The sequence below is a fragment of the Macrobrachium rosenbergii genome, chromosome 14 (assembly GCF_040412425.1).
Source record: "Macrobrachium rosenbergii isolate ZJJX-2024 chromosome 14, ASM4041242v1, whole genome shotgun sequence".
In the NCBI taxonomy this organism is placed as follows: Eukaryota; Metazoa; Arthropoda; class Malacostraca; order Decapoda; family Palaemonidae; genus Macrobrachium; species Macrobrachium rosenbergii.
In genome coordinates this window covers 33,815,018-33,840,801 of record NC_089754.1, presented here as the reverse complement: position 1 = coordinate 33,840,801, position 25,784 = coordinate 33,815,018, and the positions used below count along the sequence as shown (strand labels likewise).

Here is a 25,784-nt window from a genome sequence, read left to right as displayed (position 1 = left end):
GGAAAAAATTACGTTTTGGCATTCAGTAAACTCATGATTAATTCTCGAGAACCATAATAGCTTCAATGCAAAGAGCTAAAACGTAACACAAACTATTTTTCAAACCTTCTGATGTCGCAAAAAGTAATTCTGTAATGTCCGACGTTCGCTCTTACATGAAATTTTGTAAATTTCAGGATCGGGAAAATTTGTTTTTCATCGCTTCTTTAAGGGAGACCAAATCCAAATCCCGGTCTTGAATCAGCAGACCAGTTGAAAGCGGAATTTTTTTTTTAATGTTCGTCATGTGTTTTTTTCCCCATTCGACGTGCTCGAATGACGTCGAATGCCCTGCACTCTATTTGGGAGGGGGCTGGGGAGGGGGGAGTTAGAGAGAGGGGGGAGTGGAGCGGGTTGGAATAAGCCATGCAACATTCGCTTGCTGCAGAAAGGTGATTTTTGTATTACATCAGTCTCTCTCTCTCTCTCTCTCTCTCTCTCTCTCTCTCTCTCTCTCTCTCTCTCTCTCTCTCTCTCTCTCTCTCTCTCTCTCTCGTAACTTACTTCTTTCTCGTATTTGTTATTACTCGCTGTTTTTATTATTTATTGCAAAGTGATTATAGCCTAATTCCAGCAGATAGTTACATATTTCCTGCGATTTGTCGGAAAGCAAGCATTTTATTCCATATTTCTGCATCTCGTCCGGAGAGAGAGAGAGAGAGAGAGAGAGAGAGAGAGAATACTTTAGTCCTATCAGAGACTAAATATTCTCTGCATTTTGTCAGAGAGCAAGAACTATACCTCACATGTTCTGTATCTTGTTGGAGAGAGAGAGAGAGAGAGAGAGAGAGGCAGTGTTTTTTAGTCCTATCAGAGCCTAAATAATCACCGTGTCTCATGGTATGTTAAGCCCGAAATGAAGAATCATGTACCACCCATTATATGGTCGTTTAACTGGTAGATTGTGACACATGGCACTTAGGGAACAGCCCCACAAAAAATGATTATTTGGCCTTTTGTAGGACTAAAACGCTCTCTCTCTCTCTCTCTCTCTCTCTCTCTCTCTCTCTCTCTCTCTCTCTCTCTCTCTCTCTCTCTCTGTCATCCAGTTTTCCTTCCTCTGAATTTTGTTTTGCCTGACTGATGCTTTTATTTAAATGCAATTAAATTTGAGTTCTCTCTCTCTCTCTCTCTCTCTCTCTCTCTCTCTCTCTCTCTCTCTCTCTCTCTCTCTCTCTCTCTCTCTCGTGAATGGAAGTAAGATTGTTGTATCAGTTTCTCGTTTTCTTCGTGCCTGGGCAAGATACGCACGTGGGTTGTCCGTCCCGTCGGCCGCTGAATAAGGTGATAAAATAATCAGAAAATAAAAGTGTAAACTGAGCCGTTTTATTTGTGTAGTTACTTATTTAATCTGTTATTATGTACATTTATCTATATTTAAAGCTGACAGTTGTAGATGTGCTGTAATAGTAATAATAATAATAATATAATAATAATTATAATATTATTATTATTATTATTATTATTTTTATTATTATTATTATTATTATTATTATTATTATGAGAAACTAGATTCGTGTATGTTTGTTTCGTTCTGCTTATATGTAGATAATTTTAGGTATATTTAAGTGACTAAAAAGTATATTTATACTGTATACATATAAATATGTATCATCCGGGTATTAGTGAATAGAAGGCAAATGATAAAAAAAGGGGGTTTTCCCACGACTGCTAGTTATACCTAAAGAAAAGCTATTCGACATGGTCATAAATTTATTTAGGTAATAGGCTAAGAAACGCCAGGGGGGTGGCTGGAATGTCTTGAATGAAAAGAAATGTTGAAAGGGTTGTATGTATGTGTGTATGTTTGCATGTATGTACGTATGTATGTATAGATACAGTATATATATATATATATATATATATATATATATATATATATATATATATATATATATTAGTTATCCGTTAATAATATAATGCTAATTGAACAAAGAATTAGATAGTAAAATGCGTAAAGTACAGAAATGCTTTTTCTGGCTTATAAGTGAATTATTAATTTTTCCATGTTAGTAAAAATTTTCCACTAAGTTTTTCAGTAATTGTTATAAATTTTGAGTTTAGATTTCAGACTCCCTCTCTCTCTCTTCTAGAAGGAATGGGAATATTTTTTTCAGGAAATTTAGCTTTGCTGCTTAATCCCTTCGCATTTTAAATTAAAATCTACGGACCACATTTGCCTTGTTTCATTTTTTCTCAGTAATTTTTTCTTTCATTTTGCAAATTGCAGTTTCATTGCATCGAAACTTACGTTTAAATTGGGAATAGTTTCCCAAATTAGAATTCATAGAATTGTTATAATATAGTTATTTTTATAAATTCCTTTGTCTTTAATGAACAGGCCCCAGTGGTTTTTCTCTTCTCTTATTTACGTTGTTTTATTTTATATTTACGAAAAGAACTATTTTTCTTTCATATTTATTTTTATCTCTTTAATAAATACGCAATTTCCTCTTCTCGTCTCCGAGCTGACCAAACCTTGGAAATTAAATCGATTTTTATTTATAATCTTCCATTCCTAACTCATCATAAATAATACCCTTTAGCTCAACACTGCTGAGTTTACAGTTGTCAACAATAAGCACCAACTTGAAGTCAGAAATAACTCGGATTAATGAGTGGGGCATCTCGTTGACTGAGATGCTGCGTGATTTATCTCTCAAACTGATGTTTTGTGAATGAGGAAAGATCGGTAGGTTTATCGTCTTAATTTTTTTTAATGTTTAATCGAGAGGTTTTTTTTATGTCGTCTCTCTTTCGAGGGATCTAAAGGCTAATATTGTCATCATGAGCGGTATTATTATTATTATTATTATTATTATTATTATTATTATTATTATTATTATTATTATTATTATTATTAAATTTCTCTGCTTAATTTTTTCTGACCCACATTAATGCTTGACTTACTGCATTTGTTTGTAGGCGATGAATTGATCTCTCTCTCTCTCTCTCTCTCTCTCTCTCTCTCTCTCTCTCTCTCTCTCTCTCTCTCTCTCGCATATTCAAGAGAGCTCGCTCATCGCATCGCCAGGCGGTGGTTTAATTCCCCGCTATACAGCGCCCGAGAGAATCTATTCAAGAGTTTAATTGAATGTCACTTTATTTCTGCAATGTGTCACACCCCCTTTAAAGGCCTTTTGTGGACTGGAAACTCATTACACTGCCTCGTCCGCGCCTTCGGCAGGAAGTTTTGCGCCACGTATGCTGTTGTTGTCATATTAATTCTCTTTATGATTTATTATATTCACTCTTTACTTCGCACTACTTTCTTTGTCATGCTGATTGAAATGAGCGAATTATTCATTTCTCACGTAAATTATTTATTTATTTAATTCACGTGATGTTTTAATACAAGAGCGTAGTTCACGTGATTTTAGTATAAGGTCGCACTCTTCACGTTATACTATTACCATTTGTATTTTAATTCACGTGATGTTTTAATACAAGAGTAATTCACGTGATGTTTCATTATGGGGGCGTATTCCTCACGCCGCACCTAAATTCGTGACCACGTTAAAATCACGTGATGTAGCAGTACAAAAAATAACGTGATTTTAGTATAAGGTCGCACTTTTCACGTTATACATGCTGTCATTTTTATTGTAATTCACGTAATGTTTCATCATAGGGGCGAAAGCTTCACGCCACACGCCCCGAGATTATCATTTTGATATACGCTTTTTTTTCACAAAAAGACGCACTCTTGGCATTTCACGTGATGCATTTATATAAGCGTGCACTCTTCATTAAAAAGTGGAAAATCATTGCAGTTACAAAGAATCACGAACTGAGATTTGTGTGAAAGAAACAGGGTACAAAAAGGTCGCTTTACACGAAGGCATGATTGCGTCATAAACTAGAAAAGTATCAGAAAACGTTACATTAATTAACACTTGTTAACGAAGGGAAATACATTTGAAATACATTTGAACGTTAATTTAGAGAAATACAGTTGAATGTTGATGAAGCGAAATAAATTCGAAAATATGTTTGTTAATGGATGTTGAAGTAGAAAAAGTAAGTTGTTCTGATTTTATATATTTTGTTAATGGATGTTGAAGTAGAAAAGGTAAGTTATTATGCTTTTACCCTTGCATCAAATGTTATGTTTTGGGACACGTATTACATATAAGTCGCATTCATTTTTGCGTAATGAATTGATCTCTTGTTTTATATTTAATTTTTCTGAACACTGTTCACTGTTCAGCATCCTCACATCTTTGTGTAAAGAAAATGGCTTATGTTTTAATTTATTATTAAAAACTGGTTATTTTTCATATACATGTTACCGTACATAGACGCGCCCGTGCGCGCCCACACACACACACACATATGTGTGTGTATATGTATATATATATATATATATATATATATATATATATATATATATATATATATATATATATATATATATATATATATATATATATATATATATATATAATATATATATATATATATATATATATATATATATGAACTCAAATCCACCTATTAACCATTAAGACTTACTACGCTTTCAAACAGAACAAAGACAATAAATTCCCCAAAACGAAAACTTCGCAGTTCTCAAAGTCCGTGTTTTCCAACGTCAGCTCCTGTTGAATGGGAAGTGTTGGAGGGGAAATGAAGCCCGGCGTTAGTTAGTGTGGCAGACAACGAGGTCGTCCTTTTCATGAACCGCCACTTAACGAAAGTTTAGGCAGGAACCTCGATGAGTTGAAGGTGCCTCTCGGATGTCGTATCGTTACACCCGGTTTACAATGAATTGCAGTTCCGTACTGTCAGTTCCAGCAGCTGTAGCAGTTATGGTGATATATATATATATACATACATACATATATACATATATATATATATATATATATATATATATATTTATTTATTTATTTATTTATTTATATATATATATATATATATATTTATATATATATATATATATATATATATATATATATATATATATATATATATATATATATATGTATTAAGTGTTTGTTTGTAAATAATGTGTTTTTTTCTGAAAAGGTCATCAAAAGAAACACGGAAGTTTTAGTAAGTAATTAGATGCATTATCGAAATTAATATAATCAGTAACAGAAAGTAATTAAATTTGTGTATCCTCAAGTATGTGAACTCAAACCCAAGTCTGTGGAACGCCATTAAAAGACAGGCTATGACAAACCCAAGGTTTGCTGAGGACTAAGTCATCATTGACAATCGAAACAAAAAAAAAACTAAATTTAATTACGAGAGAAAGCGAGGATTATGTCATAATTGACATTCTAAATAGAAATAAATAAATAAGAAATTTTACTGACGAGAATAAACGAGATTGATAACGAACAACCCCCTAATTGACATTGTAAGAAATTATCTATGCATAATCTGCCTAATATAAAAGAGAAATGGTGTTTTGACTGATTTTCACCTTTTTCCTTTCAGACTGCCCCGTGTACGTCTTGGGTGAGCTGAAAGCCATCAGGAAGCACGGGGAGAAGTGGCGAAACGACGGATCCGACTGCGAAATCTGCAAGTGCACCGACGGCCAGAGTCGCTGCTACTACCACTACTGCAATGGTAAGTGAAGCCCGTGGGGCATGGATACGAACGCGGCAGCAGAGTTGGCAGCTCCTGAACGCGGCCGATTCGAGTGCTTGAAATGGCTTGATTTAAGTAGTATGCGATCGGTAGAATATATGTATGTAATGCGTATACACACATATAACCGTATGTGTGTGTATATATGTATATATATATTATATATATATATATATATATATATATATATATATATATATATATATATATATATATATATATATATATATATATATATAATGTATGTATGTATATATGGGTGTATGTACGTCAGTCGTATGAATTTGATAATTTTGAGAATGAAATGAATCTTATGATTATTTTTTTTACAGAATTTGCTTCTATTTTGCAGAACATTTTTGCTAAAGTTCTCATAGAATTTATCGTATATATTTCATTATATTTTGAATATATTATTCATGGTTTGCATATTAAATCGACAACGTCTGACCTAAGACTACAGTTAATATTATGACTAAGAGTAGAAGGAAAACTTCAGCTGTGGCATCTTTTTGAGTTCTTAATTTAAAAGCTTGTATTTTTATTGGACATCTAAACTTTTGGCATTCTCTAAGATAATGTAGGTTTTTATTTTCCTCATTATTTCTTGAATATTCTTATTACTTATTTTCGGTGGGTTTTTACTTTCCTATTATCTTAAATACTCTTATATTTGGTAGGTTATGGTTATCTCATTTTTTATTCTTAAATATTATTCTTATTTTTGCCAGGTTTTTGTTTTCATCAGTATTATTTTTTGTATGATTTATTTTTCTCATTGTTTATTCTTGAATGATATTATTATTTCTTGTTAGTTTTTATTTTCATCATTATTCCTTACATATTCTTATTAATAATTTTTTTATAGTTTTCATTTTATCATTATTTCTTAAATATATATATATATATTTTTTATTTTGAGTGTAATATGGTGTCAAGAACTTGGGCAATGTAGCAAGAGATACGTTGACCTTTAAATTTTAGTTATATAAAACTAACAAACCTTTTCATATTGGCTAAAGGTTTTTCTTTTAGAAAAATCTAATTTTTGTTACTACCACATATATCTTTCAAATGTTGGTAGAAGCATGAATCCCATATGCTAAAAACTTTGTCAACATAAGTCTCTCTCTCTCTCTCTCTCTCTCTCTCTCTCTCTGCTGAGGGACAGAAAATGAAACGCGAGGTGCTAAATACAGCCACATTATTTCTGTCATCTTTCTTCATCCGTTAATAGGGTGTCAAGTCAGGTGTTTAAACGTCACCTTACATGGTCACCCTCGTTAGGAGAGGTTGCTTCTGAATATTTTAATCACTCTTCTCTTTCCTCTTCCTCCTCCCCCTACACGTCCTCCTCCTCCTCCTCCTCCTCCTCCCTTAACGACCTTTTATGATTGAACCTGACATTCTAAAACTCGTTCTTTATCCGTAATGACCTCTCTCTCTCTCTCTCTCTCTCTCTCTCTCAGACAAGATGCAGAAATTATGAGATATGATGATTTTTGTTCTCAGACGAAATGAAGAAAATATATAACCATCTGCTGAAATTAGGCTCTAATCTCTCTCTCTCTCTCTCTCTCTCTCTCTCTCTCTCTCTCTCTCTCTCTCTCTCTCTCTCTCTCTCTCTCTCCTAATATTAGACACCCACCTGATATGAGAATCTGTCTTCAAGGTGGAAAAAAAATCTTCATAAGTAGAATTTAGTCACATATTTACCTTACGGCCACTGTCTCTTTTGAGTTAATTATGCAAGACCTCTTATGTGTAGGCTGTTAGTTCTGAAAATGATGCTTCCACTCTCAGGAGATGAAAACCGTTTCAGGGCTACTTACAGTGTCTTACTGGAGAATGTTGAATGTCGTCTGAGGATGCTTGGTTTTTTTTTTTTTTTTTTTTTTTTTTTTTTTTTTTTTTTTTTTTTGAAAGTTCTGTACGAAGTTATAGGATGATTTTAGAGACGGCTGTAAGTAAATTGCTGTTTGTCCTTTAGAGAGTTTACAAGTCTTAAATTGAAACAGCTACTTCTTAGCTCTTATTAGGTTTAATTGAAAATTGTTTTAGGGGCTACTTAGAGGGGTCTAAGTAGAATTAGTTTAGCTGTTTGCTGGCTACCTATAAGGCCTTATTGGTGATAGTTGAAACTCGTTTTGGGGCTTAGTTACTTCATTTTCAATGCCACGTAAAGTTTCTCAATGCTTGTATACGTGTCAGAGGAACGGGAAATTGATAGATTACCTCATCGTATTCTTTGGGATGCTTCAGTCAGATAGTATTCTCTGTTAGTGTAATTTGACGGCACAGCTTCCTGCCGTAGGGGAGAATGTGGTGTCTCTATTTCTTCTGCCTTAGAGAGGGAATACTGAGTTGGTAAAGTGGCGTGACCTGAAGTTAATTTGTAGGTGTTTTTAGTTGAAGTTTTAAGCGAATACGATTTGGTTTTATTGGGGGGCGGGGGCAATTTTAATTCCTCCTTGTTGCCGAAAATTATAGTGTAAACTGCATACGGTTATTGAAATGAAGGTTAGGGAAAACAATTTCATGGTTAGGATGAAAATATTGTACTTATAAGTAGCTTGTTTTACTTGTTATCGCGTAGAAAGCACTCACTGAGAATCTTAATGTGTATTTAAGAAAGGAATTTCTTACAGAAGTATTCATTCAGCAGTTTACGCAAAATGCACAATTACTACAGCTTTGCACAGTATATATTACAATTTGTAGTACATGTTTCACTCATTGATGTATGTTTGTTTGTAGTAACAAATGATAACATCTATAATCGTTAGATTATGAATTAGACTCAAGGCAATACTACTTGAAAATTATCACTGGGGTGTAACAATTACCAGGTTCGCTTGTAATTAAAAACTATGTAAGTTGTAGAACTTATAAAAAAAAAAAAGTCTCACAGAGTAATTCACTCACTCGTACATCTGCGTAGGTAACGTTGTAAATGGTGGCACATTACCATAGGTAAATACAGCTTTGATTCCAATTCTCGAATGAATTCCAGAATGAATTAACTCACGAACACGTCTGTGTGGATGATTAATGGGTGTAAATGTTAGGACTTTTGAAGCATGTGAAATATGGGTAATTTTAAATTGACAAATCCCCCATAGGTAAATACATATTTTATTCCATCATCATGATTTTTTTACGTTAGCTTTTTATTCCTTTACGGCGTTGGACTTAATTGAGTTCCCTTCAGCATCCTTTTTTTTTTTTTTGGCCTGAATTCTTGTCTTGTCCTTTTTCCTGTGATTTTCCTAGCTTTCATACGGTCTTCGTCCTTATATATATATATATATATATATATATATATATATATATATATATATATATATATATATATATATATATATATATATACATACATACATACACACATACACGTGGTAGGAATAATCAACAAACTCATATTCGGAACAGAAATGTTTTCTGCTCCTTGCCTTTCAGTTGAAAGACCTAGGTTCGATCCCGATGTGAGTCACAAATATATATACAGTATATATATATATATAAATATATATATATATATATATATATATATATATATATATATATATATATATATATATATATATATTTTCTCTCTCTGACTAGATGCGTCTCATCCCGTGTCATCAAGAACCTGGAAGCTGAAACACCTTTTGCAGTCTCAAATATCCCAGTTATGAAATTAAGCATTGCAAGATGTAACTGTTATTTTATATGTAACTATTGGGTTACTATTCCAGTGATGTCATTAGAGACTGTAATTAGGAACGCTGCTTTCAACGTTTCGTCGAAGTTTGACTCCTCTTAATTTTTTGTTCATAGTCACAAATCTGGCAACGCCATGAACAATAGTAACCGTTATACATATAATGGACCATAGTGACAAAATTTTGATAATTATACAACTTACGAGTGTAATGAATGCAAATTAAATGTATTGTGTCCAAGGAACATCCTCTTGAGGAGGGGGGTTGGTTTGTGGAAGCTCGCTTCTCGTAATTACGGTGTCTGAAAAGGAACCATTCTCTCAGACCCTTTTGAGACATTTTAATTAGGAGAGAATTTTTTTTCCTTGTGTTCCCCACTTCCACGTGTGTTGGTATTGCAGATGCGTCCTTTTTTATAATTCCTTGATAAAAAAAATCCCATTATTGTCTGAGCCGGAAAACTTGTGGTAGAGTCATTTGTCGTTTGTTTTATAAAGGAAAAAGCTGATTTCCATATTCAGAAAAAGAGCTTTGGCGGGCAACGAAACGGTGCATCTTATTGTACGCGTAAGGCGTCGTTAAGAGTTTAATTATGGTCTCGTGTTGCCTCTATGAAGAACGCTTAAAGTACCAGACTGCTCCTTTAATAGGGTGAAGGTGTTGGATTTTTTAAAAAATGAGTCAATGAACAAATAAAGCACGCAACCTTCAGACTGACACAATAATGGAAGAAAATGGGAAATTTACGTTAAGTTTAAACGTTGGGCCAAGTGTAAAACATTATTTGCTTCTTTAATAATAACTGTGAGGGAGGCTATGATACTAACCAAGGTTTTAGGACGTCCTTTTATAGGGCTACCATCCGTCCTAAGGCGGTAAAATGACATACCAGAGATACAGTAGACCACGTAGCGCAAGTAGCGGCTGATAATCCCTCCCCCCCCCCAGCAGTCATAGAAAACGTAATTGAGCGGATGTTGGGGTGACTGGATGCATAACTATCCTATTACGAAAATAAATGCGAGATTGAGGTGATTATAAATTCGCAGTGGACTTGGAATGAGAGGCACAGAAAGAACCAGGATATATGCGACAAAAAAATAAAGAAACAGCAATGCTGAAACAAACATTTGAAATATCATGTAATTTCAGTAACTGGCGTGAGATAGACGCTTCTTTCGTGATACGCTATATAGTCACGTAATTATGTATCTTACGGTTTGCAAGTTTTGTTCTTCGGTAAGTGTCAAAAAAATGCGCGATTTCCTCTTCCAGATATTTTTAATAAGCACCATTCCACCAGCTTCCGTATTTTTTAGTGTATAACTTACAATTTGGCCTGGAATATACATTTTTTTAAACCCGTTATATAAGCCTTGTTTAATATTCAGTCAGTTGTATTGTAAATATAAGTTTATCCGTTACACAAACACTATTTCACATCAAATATGTCTTTTAACGACTGATAAATACTTAATATACGTATTACCCATAAATGTACCACCTACGGTACATCAGGACCTCACAAGATACATCGAGTGAAACAATTATCATTTTTCCCCTTTTCGGTGGCCTTATCATGCATGCGTAATGACCTTTTCAATCAAGAGGTCGTGTTCGCTGGCAATTGTCTGAAGGCAGTTCCTTTGGATTGGTATTTCTGTTTCACTGGCAACTAATGAGGTAATGACAAGGTTGGGGATAGATGGCAAGATTCCGTGAGTGTGATTACAGGGCTCGTTCGCTGTGAATTTTTTTGCTACGTGTGTGGGATTTCTCTTTTGAGAGAAAGAGAGAGAGATGTGGAAGGTTTATTTTTCTTTTGAGAAAGAGAAAAAAAGACAAAGTGGTGGGAAGCCGGTTAGCGAATGGGAACATTATGTGAGTTGCTTCTTTTTGATTCGTCAAGCGTGCATGCACAGAACTCCTCCTTGACTAATAGTAAAGCGATTCGTTTGAAGGTAATTTTCTATGACTAAATTTTGCTAGTTCACGTATCTTCTGTCTATGATGTAATTAGATCACATTAGCATATATCATTTAAAATTTTTACTGCCATATGATTATGTAGTGGCAGACATATTTTGCTCATGCTATAGCTCACCCCCAAAATAAATTTTTGCCCATTAGGCTATTAAGTTTATAATTAATTCAGATTTGATTAATATGTAAGGAAGGTATTGAGTGACATACTGGCTGGGTGTTGTCTAGTTTATTGGTGGTTCCTCACTGAATGAATGTACAGAATCTTCGAAATTGTTATTGGCTGGTGCGAGTCTCAATATACAGTAACTTCTACACGCAGACAAGGCAAAAACGAGATTATGTTTCGGACATGTGTGTTTGTCGACAGACAAAGAGATGGCGATTGTGAGAGACATAATAAACGTACAATGATAAAATACATATCAATGGAAAGGCCAGGAAAGTCCACATATGGACATTTGCATGAGATTCGAGACAGATTAACGAATACAATGCAGTAGCATAATATATGTGAAATGGCGAGACGTTTAGCTTCTTCACAAACAGAAACATGCATACAGTTTGACACAGAGGATTCGATGGAACATTATTAGTACATGATCGGAATGCTTGCATGGCAGTGCAAGTAGTGGTGATTGTACATGACTCGAGACAACAATGGTTAGAGAGAAATAGACAGGAATATTGTATGGTAGAAGTTGCGTTCCTTCGAGTCATGGCCGCTTTCGCACGGGAGGAGAGAGAGAGAGCGGGATGCTTTGTCGTCTTGTTTCTTCCGATGGATGGATGACTCGCACACACGTGTGCCCGTAGGACCGCCATGCGGTCCCTTACAAATAAATCTATAAGAGCTACCATCGTAATTGTTATGGAGGTCGGGTGACTTCATAGCCTACCAATCAGCATGAAACCATAATTACATGGCAAATAAGAATCATGTTTATGGAATTCATTCAGCCCTTACAGCCAAAACTAAGCTCAGGCGCGCACACATTCATATACATATATACGTTACATCTAGTATTTATAATTGCTCCAATGATGACTAGATTAAAAAAACTTGTAAAACAACAAGCGAAGTACCCACTGCCTAAAAACTAAGGTCATAGGTCAACATCTGAAGCATTTTAAGTCCACAGACAACTTATCAGCTCGCTCCTCACTTTGAGGTAATATGGTTCTCGGATCTGCTTCAGGTGTTTATAGTTTCAGAAGACCACGTCAAATCTTTTTTTACTCATCGTATATATGCATGAAATGTTTTGTCTGTGCGAAATAGTTTTTGCTGTCACTTCTGAGGACCTAATCTTTTCATTTGTAAAGGTTTTTTCTTTATTTCCTTTTTGCCGCGCAAGTGAGGCTGAATAATTTTGCTAAACGGGGAGAGAGAGATAGGCAGTATAATAGCCATTTTAACTTTATCTAAACGCCGCTATTTAGCCTTGCTATAGGGGCTTCTATCTTGGATTAACGGTGACCCTTAGTTTTAAAACATTGATGTCTCATGCTGGGGTTTATTCGAGGAGTTAGACAGCTATTGCATACGAAAACGCAGTTTACACTTTTTGGGCTGGGCCTTTTCCTTTCATTGGTATTTGTCTGTCAGTTCTGCCTTGTTGCCCTCTTTCATCGTGGTAGCTTCTGCAGATCGTATCATGCAAATGTAAATGTTTATCCTTGTATATTTATACAAATTTATGGGTGCTTCATGTTTAGAAGAGTTTAGTGAAAGTCTAAATCATTACACGTGTGTGTGTGCAGTAATTAATTCAAATCTATTTCAGTTTCTCTTACTATGCCATAGTCATATGATTTTGTGCATACTAGTTTTTATGGGGTTAACTGGGGTTTTGGGTTGGAACCATTGGACTGGGGTCTTAAGAGAGAGAGAGAGAGAGAGAGGGGGATGCATAGATTTTTGGCCGTTTTACTAAAGGAACAAGGAACAGTGATTACCAGTTCTGAAAGAACAAGTTGAAGTATGAAATGATGTAAAGATGTTTTAATAATAAATAGTAAAATCCAACCACCAGCCCCTAGGACATGGAAACTTTTACTCAGATCCAGTCAACTTTCTCTCTTGTTGCCTTTGTCTTTAGATATCTGTTCCTGTTTGAGAAAAGGTCATGCCAAAATAATTTTAGGGGATACAAGATGCGTGATACTTACACGAGTTATATGATGACATGTTAACATATGAGACCTGAACTCATGCGTACTGAATGACGAGTAGAAACCCCCATTCGGTATTGTTACCCAGATCATTTATTCCTGTCATTGCAGCAGGTCTTACCGAGGGCTACATGACCCCACCTTCAGTGCTGGGTCCTGGTGACAAGACAGCTGCCGACCAGCCTCCAGCCCGACCTCCCCTGGATGATGAGGATCATCTTGAGGAAGGCTCTGGCGCTCAACCCTGGCCCGACGATAGTTACAAGATAATCGAAGAATCTCGCCCTCACGACCTCGACCTCGGTGAGTACAAGTCGGTAGTTTGTATGTATCAGTGTTGACTCACTTGACAGATTGACTGCAGTATTGCAACTGGCAGGTAAATTAAGAGGGGTCTCCTACTTCCAGTTACTAATACCGTCAAGCAACTTCCATAATTGTGGAAATACATTTGCAAAGAATTTCATATTTTAGTATTAGTTCACTATTAAATGTGATAAGAGATTATGTGCTTTTGTTTGCCACAGAATTTTGTCTGGCAGTTAACAAACATTAGTTTAATATAGTCACAGGCTCCTTAGCACCTGGGACTCTAAATGACCAACAGCCACTATTGTGTCAGTACGATGAGGCCATTGATTATCACGTGATAAGTACTTCTTATTGATTTGCATGTACCGTGTCATGACAAAATTTAGCCTACTGTTTTAAAAACTCAAATTTATTTCAAGGTAATTTGGATACATTTATGTTTCAAATCACATTTATCAGTACCATTTCATCCTTTAGTTTGAGATGTTCTGATATGGATACATATATTAGATATTACCAGGTGTCAGCACCACTGAAATCACTGGCGACGATTTCTGCATTCACTTAACCCATACAGACAGCTTCTGTTATCTTCCAAAGTTTTTAATGTTGGATTTTCATGCATATCATCTTCCCAACAGCATCATCAACATCCCGACGTGAGAAGACCGACGGGGAGGACAAGAATCCCCGAGACAACGAGACTCACGAACACCTTTCCCCTCCTGACCTGTGTGGAAGACCTTGCAAGAAAAACTGCCCTCAGGGATACAAGGTGAGTCAAGTTGTTACTGTTGTAACAGGTTGTGCAAGTTAGGCGTAGCAGAAGGATGCACTTAATTAGATGTTTGTAGGTCTTTAGGTGTCGTTTCTGGGAGAGAAAAACTTTAATTATGAGTAGGGAAGGTATAGTAAATGCAAATTAAACTTAGATGGTGATATAGAAATTCAGTCTGGGTAGTAAATACAGATTTAAAGGCTATTAAGCTCTTTTAACAGAGCTGTATAAATGTGTGTAAAATTATATATATATATATATATATATATATATATATATATATATATATATATATATATATATATATATATATATATATATATATATATGTGTATGTGTGTGTGTGTGTGTGTGTGTGTGTGTGTGTGTGTGTGTGTGTGTGTGTGTGTGTGTATAGACACACACATACTGTATATAAACACTAAAATTGTCAGATTATATTTATTTTCCCAGATGGTTATACAGTACTGTATTCAGGTATTTTGTGTAGCTCAGTTGTATAACTTTAAAAGAGAAAGCACAGTCAAAGTTCATGTGACATAGCAGTTAAATATGGTACATACTATGTTCTCTTTGATAAGGTAAATAGTATCATTTTACCTTAATATTACTGCATGGTGAGTTCAGTGTCTTTTATGCTGAAATTCCAAAATTTGAACTAGTACTTCACAAACAGCAAATTATTTCACCTTTTTTTGCAGGTGGCAGTGAACTAAACACTAATAGAACTTACTTTTAGGGAAAGTTAATACACAATCAGGTATTAAATCTGTTGTGGGATTTATTTTTTTATGGAAAAATATAAACATCATTGGCGCATGAAATGTGAAAAGCAAAATCAACAGACAGAACTCAGGGTTTTCTTTCTTTCCATTACAGAATTCTTTAGTCTACAATAAGTCCTTTTCTTGTATGATTTTCTAAATATCAAAAGTGGGGATTTTATCACAAATATTTTTTAGCATTTTTCAGAGGAGTGAATATTTATAAGCAATTTACTGCTGTCTTTAACATCAAGCATGCATCAATACTTAATCAATTATATGCATAATGTATTTTTTGGAATTTTGAGTTCGTTTTAGTACTTCTTAGTACTGTACTATGATAATTTATCTTTTAATTTGCATAATGAATGCAACATATTCATAAATTTTATTTTACAGGTGGACCCAGTAACTGGATGCCGCCGCTGCAAATGCCTTAACTGCCAGTCCTTGAAACAATGTAAACTGAAATGTCCTGATGGATTTGAACTGGATAAGAATGGATGCAAAACATGCCACTGTCGCAATAAGAATAAGAATACTCTCATGACGGTCATCACAACTTCACTAGACGGAGACGACTTCATCGTCGAAGATGGTTATGCCTTATCAGAATCATATAACGAAGGCGAAGACCAGGTCACGTATAATGAAATAGGAGGCCGTGGAGGAGTCTACGTCACATCCAAAGATGAGGAGGTTTATGCCACTGCAGGAGACACTAGCAGTGATACTGTAGATCCTTCTTGTAATACAACACGTAAGTCATGCCTTTGTCACTCATGTTGTTGCCTTGCATTAGATCTCTGTACCTGTGGGACAGTGAGGTGAGGTTTGAATGAAAATGCCCAACAGGTGGAGTCTCTCTCATAATCAGGTGATTTTTCATTTTGAAGCATTACCATATAATAGTCAAAGAAATTTTTACAAAGAACAAGATTTGGCAGGATTTTTTTTTACAAAAAACATTACTTACACTGTAATGTAATTTTCTAGTGTTTTTGAGAGGAGACAGTTTTGTAACATATTTAGTCATAAAATGAAAACAATGTATTCAGGTGGAGAGTACTGCTTATCTCGGGTTAAAGATGCTCATCTGGTAAGTTGTGTCATTTAGAGCCTTCATTAAATGAAGGTTATTAACCTTTAATTTATCAAGAGCCTCTCCATGAAACTGAAGGGCTGCAGTTCAGAGCCTAAATCATTGTACTTGCTTATGGCATAAGAGCTGCTTGTGTCTGTGAAAACTATAGTGTACATTTCTAGATTAATTGTATTTTCACAGCTTGAGATATGCTATATTGAGTAGAGGGAAACAAAGTTTTGTATGTATGGTAATGCTCATATTCGTTCAAAAGGACAGGCTTGCCTTTAAGTATATTTAATGGAGTAGGCCATCACTGGTCTTTGCCATATATCATAGCAGCTCAGAGGAACAGTAGATGTTCGTGTGGAGAATGTTCAGTCGTTCTAGTGCAGGCGGAGACCATAACTTAATGCAACTGCTAGATATCCACTAATTGATGCAGGTCTTGGAGGCTGCACTGACGGCCGCAGGGTGTTCACAGTGGGATCATGGTGGGAACGAGGGCCTTGCGTGTCCTGCGTCTGTATAGCTCCAGGCTATACCGAATGTAATGTGACCCAATGTGCTCCACTGCCATGCTCCCCAAGTCATCAGATCAAGCTGGAAGACTCATGCTGCCCAATTTGTGAAGGTGCCATACTGTCACTTGAAAACTTTTAATTCCCTGTTTAGTCTTTCAAAAATCATATTGGTGTTCCACATGAATTTAGAACTCTCAATGAATGTAAAAACTTTTTTCTTCCATTAAATTTGTTCTCATTTTTGTCATTGTTTACAAAATGTTTTTTTATCCAAGGTAAATATGATGATTGAAAGACTGAATTCTGTTGTGGGTTATGATTTTTGGCATCCATTGTTTGGACCATTTACTCGTGTCCATCATTGAACGTTACTATACTCCTGTAGTTGTTGCCTGCTACATTACGCTGTTCTTGTCATTTTATATGTAGTTAACTAATTGGATGAAGAACGATAAGTGCATACTTTATATGTGTACTTAAGCATTGGCTAAACGTCCATTTTTTAGAATATCACCTTGGATTGTTCCTCTACTATGTTTACTTACAAAGGAAGAAGAGAATTTTTCAGTGGAACTGATTGTTAATAAGAAGGAAAGGAATATCTTAAACACTGGTTTCACTTTGTTCATAAAGTAATTTCCCTAAATTCTCTGAATATTATCAGTTTAAAATTTTTGAAATCATTTTCGTTTTATAGTATTCATAATGTTGTAGTTGATTTAAGATTTTCTTATGCATCTTGGAGTTATATTACAACAGAACAGTGAGTCAGAATTTTAAGTCTCCAAAACATGGTATGATATAAATGCTTTTCTTATCAAATAACCATTTGCATTACTAGACAGAATGCAAATTACCCTTTATAAACCCCTTCAGGAAATACATCTTTGACATACAAAGTAAAACCTCAGTTAACCATTAGTGAAAAGATTTGCTTTTCTTATTTACTGCCATCTTACTATACTCATGAAATCTTCAAAGATTTAGTTGGTTTGGACATGTGATGAAAAGGGGAGAGGAACATTTAAGCAAAGAAATAGATATGGAAGTAACAGGATGAAGAAGCCCTGTAGGAAGACTCATGAAATCATAGAGAAAGGGCATGAATGGAGACCTTGACCAGATAGGAATCCAGGAAGAAAGTACGTAGGATAGAAGACATCAAATAAAGCTCATTTTGTCAAATCCGACAAAAAGAAAATCTGATGTAAAATCACTAAATGTTGATGCTTACCATACTCATGCCTTTATAACCCACTTATCAAATTGTACTTTTTCAAAGAAAGCTAGCAGGTTCCATTTACATACAGAACTCTATATCCAGATATATACTGTTTTAATTAACTAACTAATACAAGATATCACACATTAAAATTAAGGTTAAGTATATGAACATTCCTCATGTCATATGATATTAACAAAATACCAAAGTCGGCTGGAAAGTTTCCAGTTTATTTTCTTCCTCTGTAAGTGGATGTAGTTGTTATTTTGTCTTAACAGTTGTGTAGTTTCAGAAAAAATTCATCTGTTGAGTAAGAAATGTATATACTAAACCCTTTTAACTGTTACCTCCATGTGAATGTGGTTTCCATAAATTTTACAAGTAGATTTTTAAATATGCGTGGATGCATGATGGGTGTGGTGTGTTGTTTGCTCCTTTGTGAAAATTCTTCAAAGGATACTTAGGTTTTTTGAGTCCGGACACCGAGTTTAATATGTAACTCAACTTTTTAGTAATAGTAGAGTAGATAAATCCAATATCAGTAGTTTCAATATCTTATTCTTCAAGTACCCTACTATTTAGTATGCTTTATTGCATTTTGGAATGGAATTTATATGGTTTAATGTGTATATTTGTTATTAGTTATCTGTTTGTTGTATGGTATTATACTATGCAGTGTAATCTCCATATAATTTCCACTTCATAAATTACAGTAGTACTTACATTTTCATCACTGACATCAAGTCAGCCCAGTGCAATGGGATATTTGTGCAGCCAGAATTCTGCACATTTTTATGGTGAACAAGTCAACAGAGGTTTTCATGATACAGTATTTTTCATTGTCAAATACGATTTTTCATTGTCAAATACGGTACAGTATTTTTCATTGTCAAATACGGTATATTCTAAGAATGTTGTAAAGGAAAGGTAGATGCCAAAAGTCTGTTGACAGATCAGTCACTGTCTCCAGTGACACTGCTGCATGTCAGTTTCCTCAGGCAATTGTTTGTACCCAGAACGCCATAAGTGTCCAATTAGGGCCTAGGCCAACAGAATAATAATACCATAGGATACTTAAAAGGATTAGATCATGAAGCCCAGATGTTCTCCTGTTCTCAGCATTTCAGGACTGTTCACCTATTCTCATGCCATGAGTACCTAGCGCAGATGTCTCTCCTTTTCGATTCCCTTTGCTGCTGCTTTCTGAGTAACACATTTGAAGTTCGTGAAACTGTTTTCAGAAAGGTAGTTTTTATGGTGTTGTTCTCTGTAGGGATTCATTTGCCTTTGCAGTAGTTCAAGTGATTTCTTTAGTATCTAATGTTCGTGGGATGGTGCTGTTTATGTGTGCTTAATGCTGCACATTGGAAACCTGGAGTCTCTTCCAAGGCTCTTAGTATTAGCCTTTTGGCCCCAGCTATTAAATTAGCTTCTAACTTTCACTTTACACCTCTTTTCTTTGATCTATTCCCAACTAACATTCTAATTTCTCAGATTTACCCCTGCCACAATTTTCACTGCTTAAAGACTGACTGATTTTAAATTACCTGGTGTTACAACTACCGGGATCTAATGTCACTCTCATTTAGGACCAAATCTTTCAAGCAATGGGCATTTAAAATTCATACCTCCAAAATTATACATTTATTACACACTTAACGTCAATTATACACTCTTGTTTAACTAACATATTAAATGTGGTCAACAGTAATTGTACATTTTATTAACAAAGGTTGTTTGTACATTTGAACTTTCATTATGTGAAACAGTATCTTTATTCAGCCTCCATAAGTTGTTTGAACATGGAACTTGTATTATCAAGTTTACTGTCTTTGCCTTCAGAATTAGCCATCTTGTCGCAGTGCTCATTAACAGATGTTATCATCCCTTTCCTGCAATTGTAAAACAGTTAATTCAGATAAATGTCAAGATTTCATTTTTCTAACAAACGTCGCATCTGCTGTATATGTGTTTGTTGGTTAAAATGTATTTGTCCGTATATTACCTATACTATTTTCTTGGTGTTTTTCTTTACTTTCTTATACAGTATTGTTACTATTTCTTATGTTACTGTACAGAACTGTATTTTTTAAATTTCTATGGCATTAATATTTATGGACTGGAAACATTTTCTTCTTTCATCACAACCCCATTATGTACTCATATGCTTATACAGGTTGCCCATCACTAATCCAGCATCATTGGGACCTAGAGGGTGCCGGGTTAGCCATTTATTAGGCTAGAATACAAGAAACACAGTAGCTAAGCACCTCATCCTAGAATTAAAATATCCCATAAATCAGTACAAGTTGGTTAATAAAGAAAAGACAATTATCAAATACAGATAGTGCTCGAGTTACGATAATTCGACTTACGATATTTCGAGTTTACGACAGGGTTAGCAATTAATACCGATACGAAAATATTTAGGAAATATTTTTAGATTTCGCGCAGGCAGTGAGAGAGACCAACTTACAATAGACCAACTTCTTTTCCTCCATCTCTTTATTCCATCTGCTAGTTAAAAAAGTAAAAGAGAATGATAAAAGTATTGTTAGTAACGTTATACTCTTGCGTGAATGTGTACAGCCATAAACAACCGAACAGGAAACTTTGTTTAGCTAATAATCGTATTGGATAACAACTGTTGTGCTTGTATTTCAACCATCGTACGGTAATACACAATTACTGTAGTTATGTTACAAATGATGTTAAGTACTGTACAATAGGACTGAAATATTTTTTACACTATACTCTTCTTCGCTTTGGAGAAAAGATCGGCAGGGAAATATACTGCTACAGTAACTTTAAGCTGCAAGTTGTAGCTGAAGCTGAGAAAACAATATTCAAGCTGCTAATGACTATAAATTATCGTGCATTGGCAACATGGATGAAACTCGACCGTAAATAAAACTGGAGAGAATGTATTTTAATCAAAACTACTGGGCATGAAAGAATACAAATTACTACTGTTTTCACGCCGATAAAAGATAAATACATAAAGCTCGTATTATGATGAAATCATGAGAAAAAAGCGAACGGAATCTTGATTTTTTTTACTTAAAAAAACATGCCCCCAAAACGGCCAGCCGCGATTCCCGCAAACGTCATACATTAACGAAAAAATAGCTAAATTAATTTCACAAAGAGACCTATTTAAGTTATATTTCGACTTAAAAACACTTTGTATAACAAAAAATATCCTTGTCCCAAATAAATAAAATATCCATATTCATTTACGCTAACTAGAAGCAAGAAAAGCGCTTTGAACTTGGTTAAATGCGGCGATATCGATTCCCAAAACAAAACATAGATTGCAATTTATAACTCAAAAGCAATATGAGAATATACGCAATTGGAAACAATGTAGTAAAGCATAACTTTTTAAAAGATCCATGAAAAAGATGCACATTCGTTATGTTGATGTTTCTATAATACTGTTAATATATGAATAGAGTTCAATATAATGTAGGCTAGGTTACCACTTTGTTGATGCAGCACACTGCGCCACCAAATCGAAGCGGCCGGCGAGCGAGTTAGCGCAGCAACCCGGGAAATTTGAAAATTAGTGTGGAAACATTAGAAATTACTCTAACCGAAATTTGTGCCGGATTACTGATTGTTCCGGACTACTGATTGCCGGATTAGTGATGGTCAACCTGTACTCATGTCCCAGTTGTTCCCAGATTCTCTTTTTTCCTACACAAGAGGAAGAGAGTTTCCACATGTGTGTGCCCTAAAGAGCATCATCAAGTACGTCTGTCTTAGCCAGTCTCACTTTTCATAAACCTGCCGTGCTCATAAAAGTTCTGGTCACAATTCATCTAGTAGCCCTTCTACCAGCCAGGACACCTGGTGCAAATTCTCTGCCATCAGGATATAATTCTAACCTCTTGCAGGTTTGCTGAAGAACTCAAGTATTTGGGTTAAATCCACTAAGTTGAAGATATCCATCCAGCAAATTGAAAAAGTTTCTTGGGAATTGCTCCAACCTCCTAATTGGAATTTCTCTCTCACCCTTATGTCTTATGAGGCTTCCATATGAACCATTTCAGGTAGCTCCTTTGCTGAGCCTCACGCTGAAATCTAGCTACCACATGAGCCATTTCAGGTAGCTCCTTTGCTGAACCTCACACTGAAATCTTTCTAATTTGGCCAGTCAGTGAGATGCACACAAAGGTCACGCATACTAGAGATAAGTCATCATAAGGGTAAAATTATTTGCTCTACCCAGTAGCCAGGACCATTCCACAGCACTCTGCCATTCCTTTTATGCTGTCTATGACCAATAATGAAGAAGACCTCTTGCTGTCTCTAGTGAATACTGTTGGGCTTTACCAGGCCTGCAGAGGACTAGACACTACAGAGTTACAACACCAGGCTGCTCCTTTCCTGAGGGTAAAAGAAAGAAGCAAATAATAAAGAACACTTTCTTGAGGATAAGAAAGAAGCAAATAATAGGGAACATGGTCTTTACTTGGTTAATGCAAGTAATTTCAAGAGCCTATAGTAGTTTTATGGACAACAGAGCTGGTCAGGTAAGAGTGTGACCCCATGAAGTCAAAGCACGCTCTACTTCAACACAATTTAGAATTGCCAATATTTTGTGTAGTTACCTACTGATGCCAAGAATTACCAGTATTTTGTGTAGTTACCTACTGATGCCAATCTCCTTCACTGCTTTCTGTTTAAAAAACTTTTGTTCCCACAGAAAAAAAAAACCACTGCCTTTTATAGAGTAGGGTTCATTTTGACCTGGAAACCAGTTAAAACTTGGTAACAAGATGGTTAACCAGGTGGGAGTAAGTGGGGAAATATCCATCACTCACCAACCTTCACATTCAGTTTTTTCATGGCTGCATAACTGCATAACTGTTGAGAACTTTAATTTCAGAAGAGTACTGTATTAGTTCATTGTGATTCTCTTTCATGTATTTGTTGGCTGTGCTTTGTTTCTTGTTTTATTGTTATGGGATAAAAATTTGAAAGTCATCGTTACTGGGACTTACCTGCCGTTGTTTGTGGGCTGTTCATGTCTTTTGTACCGACCTACCTTCTAAAGTTATTTTTTTTTCATGCAAGAGAATTTCTTGGATAGATTCACCTTTCTCAAGAAAACTTTGTCTGAGATTTTCTGGGGATGTAGCAGCTGATTGTCATCAGCAGCTTTGCCAATCTTTCACTTATATACTAATAATATTGACTTCTTCCAGGTGTCCATTAAGTTCCTGCAAGAGTTAGGATTACCATAAATTCTATAGTCATTCTGTCACAGCCTTCATAATTATGCTAGTGGAGAAAGAAGGGCTTAACACACTAAACATCTGAGGTAGTTCCCAATGGTTGCAGCAGTCTCAGCTTTTATCAACTGATGAATTGGAAAGGGATTTTCCTGTACAGTAGTCACTCCTATGGAGATTTCTCTGATTGGATGACAGAAGTCCCTCCTATGGAGATTCCTCTGATTGGGTGACAGTCTTTGGGTCTGGACTCGGCTAGCCCTGCAGTGAGAGGAGAGTAAGGGAGCTGTTAGCACGCCTCTTTATCATCTACCTTCACTTCAACCTTGCTTTCTGTCCCCACATAGGCAGGCATTGAAAAAGGGGAAGTATAAACCTCGCATGATAGTCTCGCTAGGCTTCTTCCACATGCCCTTCCTGCTTGGGAGGGGGCAGGGGCACTCCATCATCTGTGGTGATTGGCATTCCTCTGGTAGAGTTAGCACCATGGTGTCAACTTGCTTAGACTCAAGGTCTGCTCTTCCCATCTCTCTGAGCATTCAGGCTCACACAGAGTCAAGGCTGTGCAGCTTGTTTGCCCTGCTCAACCATGATCAGATGGTTGTGAGAAGGCTAGTGCAGGAGCTGTCCCCTCTCACCACAACTCTTCAGAGTCACAGAAGGGGATATGTGCAACCCACTCAGTGAGTGGTTTGCACAGCCAGTTCACAAGTCGTGCTGTGTCTCTGGACTGGGTTTACCCTTGTGAATAGTACATTTCTTTCTTGGTCCATCCATGGTTGGATGATCATGTTAGGCATGTGAACAGCATGACTCTTCTCACCATGATTCCTCAGGGTTGAACAGGGATAGGTTTGCGCAATCTGCTTGGCGAGGGGTTCGTGCGGCCTGTTCACCAGTTGCGTACCCAGTCTACGGATTGGGTATGCCTGGTGGCGGGCAAGATTCTTTCCCAGCCTTCTTTGGAAGTTTTTTTGGGAGAGCCCGCACAATTTCCATGCTCGAGACATTTGCAATTTCCAGAGCATGCACATTCCATGCAACCTTTTCCATGGGAGTTCTTTAACTCTTCTACCTCACTTTTGTGCAGCAAGCTATGCTGTGGGTATGGGAGTTGGAGGGGCAAAGTCAGGGCTTCTTCCTCCCCTTCTTTCTTGGTTTTTCTGTGTCTCTAAGCAGGAAGGCAACAAGTTTGAAACATGGTTTTGACATTGCAGGCTTTTGGAATGGTTGAAAGTCTTTTGGTGGTATGAATGAGTGGTTTCTCACTTTACTACTTTAGCAATGCGGATGTGACCGTTAGGGAGCAAGGGATACTTGCCCACCTCACCCCTATCTTCACCTGTTAAGCACCTTGTCACCCTAGGATCCAGATGGCACAAGCATGATGAGACCACCACCTGTCTGGCAGACAAATGATTGATGAACCTGGGAACAGTAGGGGCACACACAGGAGTGTATAAGCATATGCAGTATTTGATTAATTGATTTGTGTACTTTCATGTAGTTTACAGAACAGTACTAAAGATCTTTAGTATAATAAAGTGAATTGTTTATCATTAACTTGAATTAATAAAAGAAAATGCCAGTTAGAATTCCCATATTCATGAAGTTTTATGAAAGTAAATTACTGCTTACTATTATTCATGCATGATACTTATGTATTTATAATGTACTGTAGGTATGCAGGGGGTCCTCCAAATATATTATGGAAAATTCACCACTCTGCAGATCTGTCTGTGTAGCGTATATCCAAATATATCGTGGAAAATTCACCACAATATAGTACAGCAATACTGTACTATATTCACTAATTACTTTATTTTCATGACTAAATACCTGTTTTAATATGTTCATTCATGCACTATTTTACATCATATGGGTACTCACCAGTGATCAGTGTTGATTGAAGATGCTGATTAACCCTTAAACCTTCAACTATCAAATTGTCTGTTGGGTGTCAAACACGTCGACTAAAAATGGTTTTTAAATATTCGCGAAAAATTATAGGCATCATCATGGGTACTCAGGGAGTGATCAGTGTTGATTGAAGATGTTGTTTTGTTTAACCACCCAAACGCACTGGACGTTCCCTCCTTCAACTAAAATTGTCTGTTGCGTCGTCGGAGAGAGCGATTTTTTTATGTCCGTGTTTTGCAAAATGGTTTTTAAATATTTGTGAGGCAACAGGACGTTTGCAGAGATGTCCCAACGTCGTCAGGACCATGAAAGGTTTTAAATCACGCCGAGACAAGTTTTAGGGGATGCTGGAGAGTCAACACCCAAGATGACCCAGCTGTTGTTTTGTTTATGTTGTCACCACGTGTGACGCCCATGGACCACATCCCATCC

At 36.0% G+C, this 25,784-nt stretch overlaps 1 protein-coding gene and 1 long non-coding RNA gene across 18 annotated transcripts in view; one reads left to right on the top strand and one right to left on the bottom strand.

Annotated features, from left to right (window-relative positions):
* Positions 1-25,784, top strand: part of LOC136845899 (cysteine-rich motor neuron 1 protein) — a 480,145-nt gene that overhangs the window by 441,624 nt on the left and 12,737 nt on the right. For 6 of the 17 annotated variants that reach the window (XM_067116366.1, XM_067116372.1, XM_067116374.1 and 3 more), the window contains 4 exons: positions 5,488-5,622; positions 13,620-13,811; positions 14,462-14,595; positions 15,762-16,122. In XM_067116366.1, coding sequence (XP_066972467.1) covers positions 5,488-5,622; positions 13,620-13,811; positions 14,462-14,595; positions 15,762-16,122 — 822 coding nt within the window. Of the gene's footprint in view, positions 1-5,487; positions 5,623-13,619; positions 13,812-14,461; positions 14,596-15,761; positions 16,123-16,891; positions 17,081-25,784 lie in introns of all 17 variants that reach the window. The other 11 variants (XM_067116363.1, XM_067116359.1, XM_067116364.1 and 8 more) reach the window with 3 other exon arrangements.
* Positions 19,822-25,364, bottom strand: LOC136845908 (uncharacterized). The gene is made up of 2 exons (XR_010855290.1): positions 25,323-25,364; positions 19,822-20,084 (listed from the first exon to the last, which is right to left on the bottom strand). It is a non-coding gene; the product is annotated as an uncharacterized lncRNA (long non-coding RNA).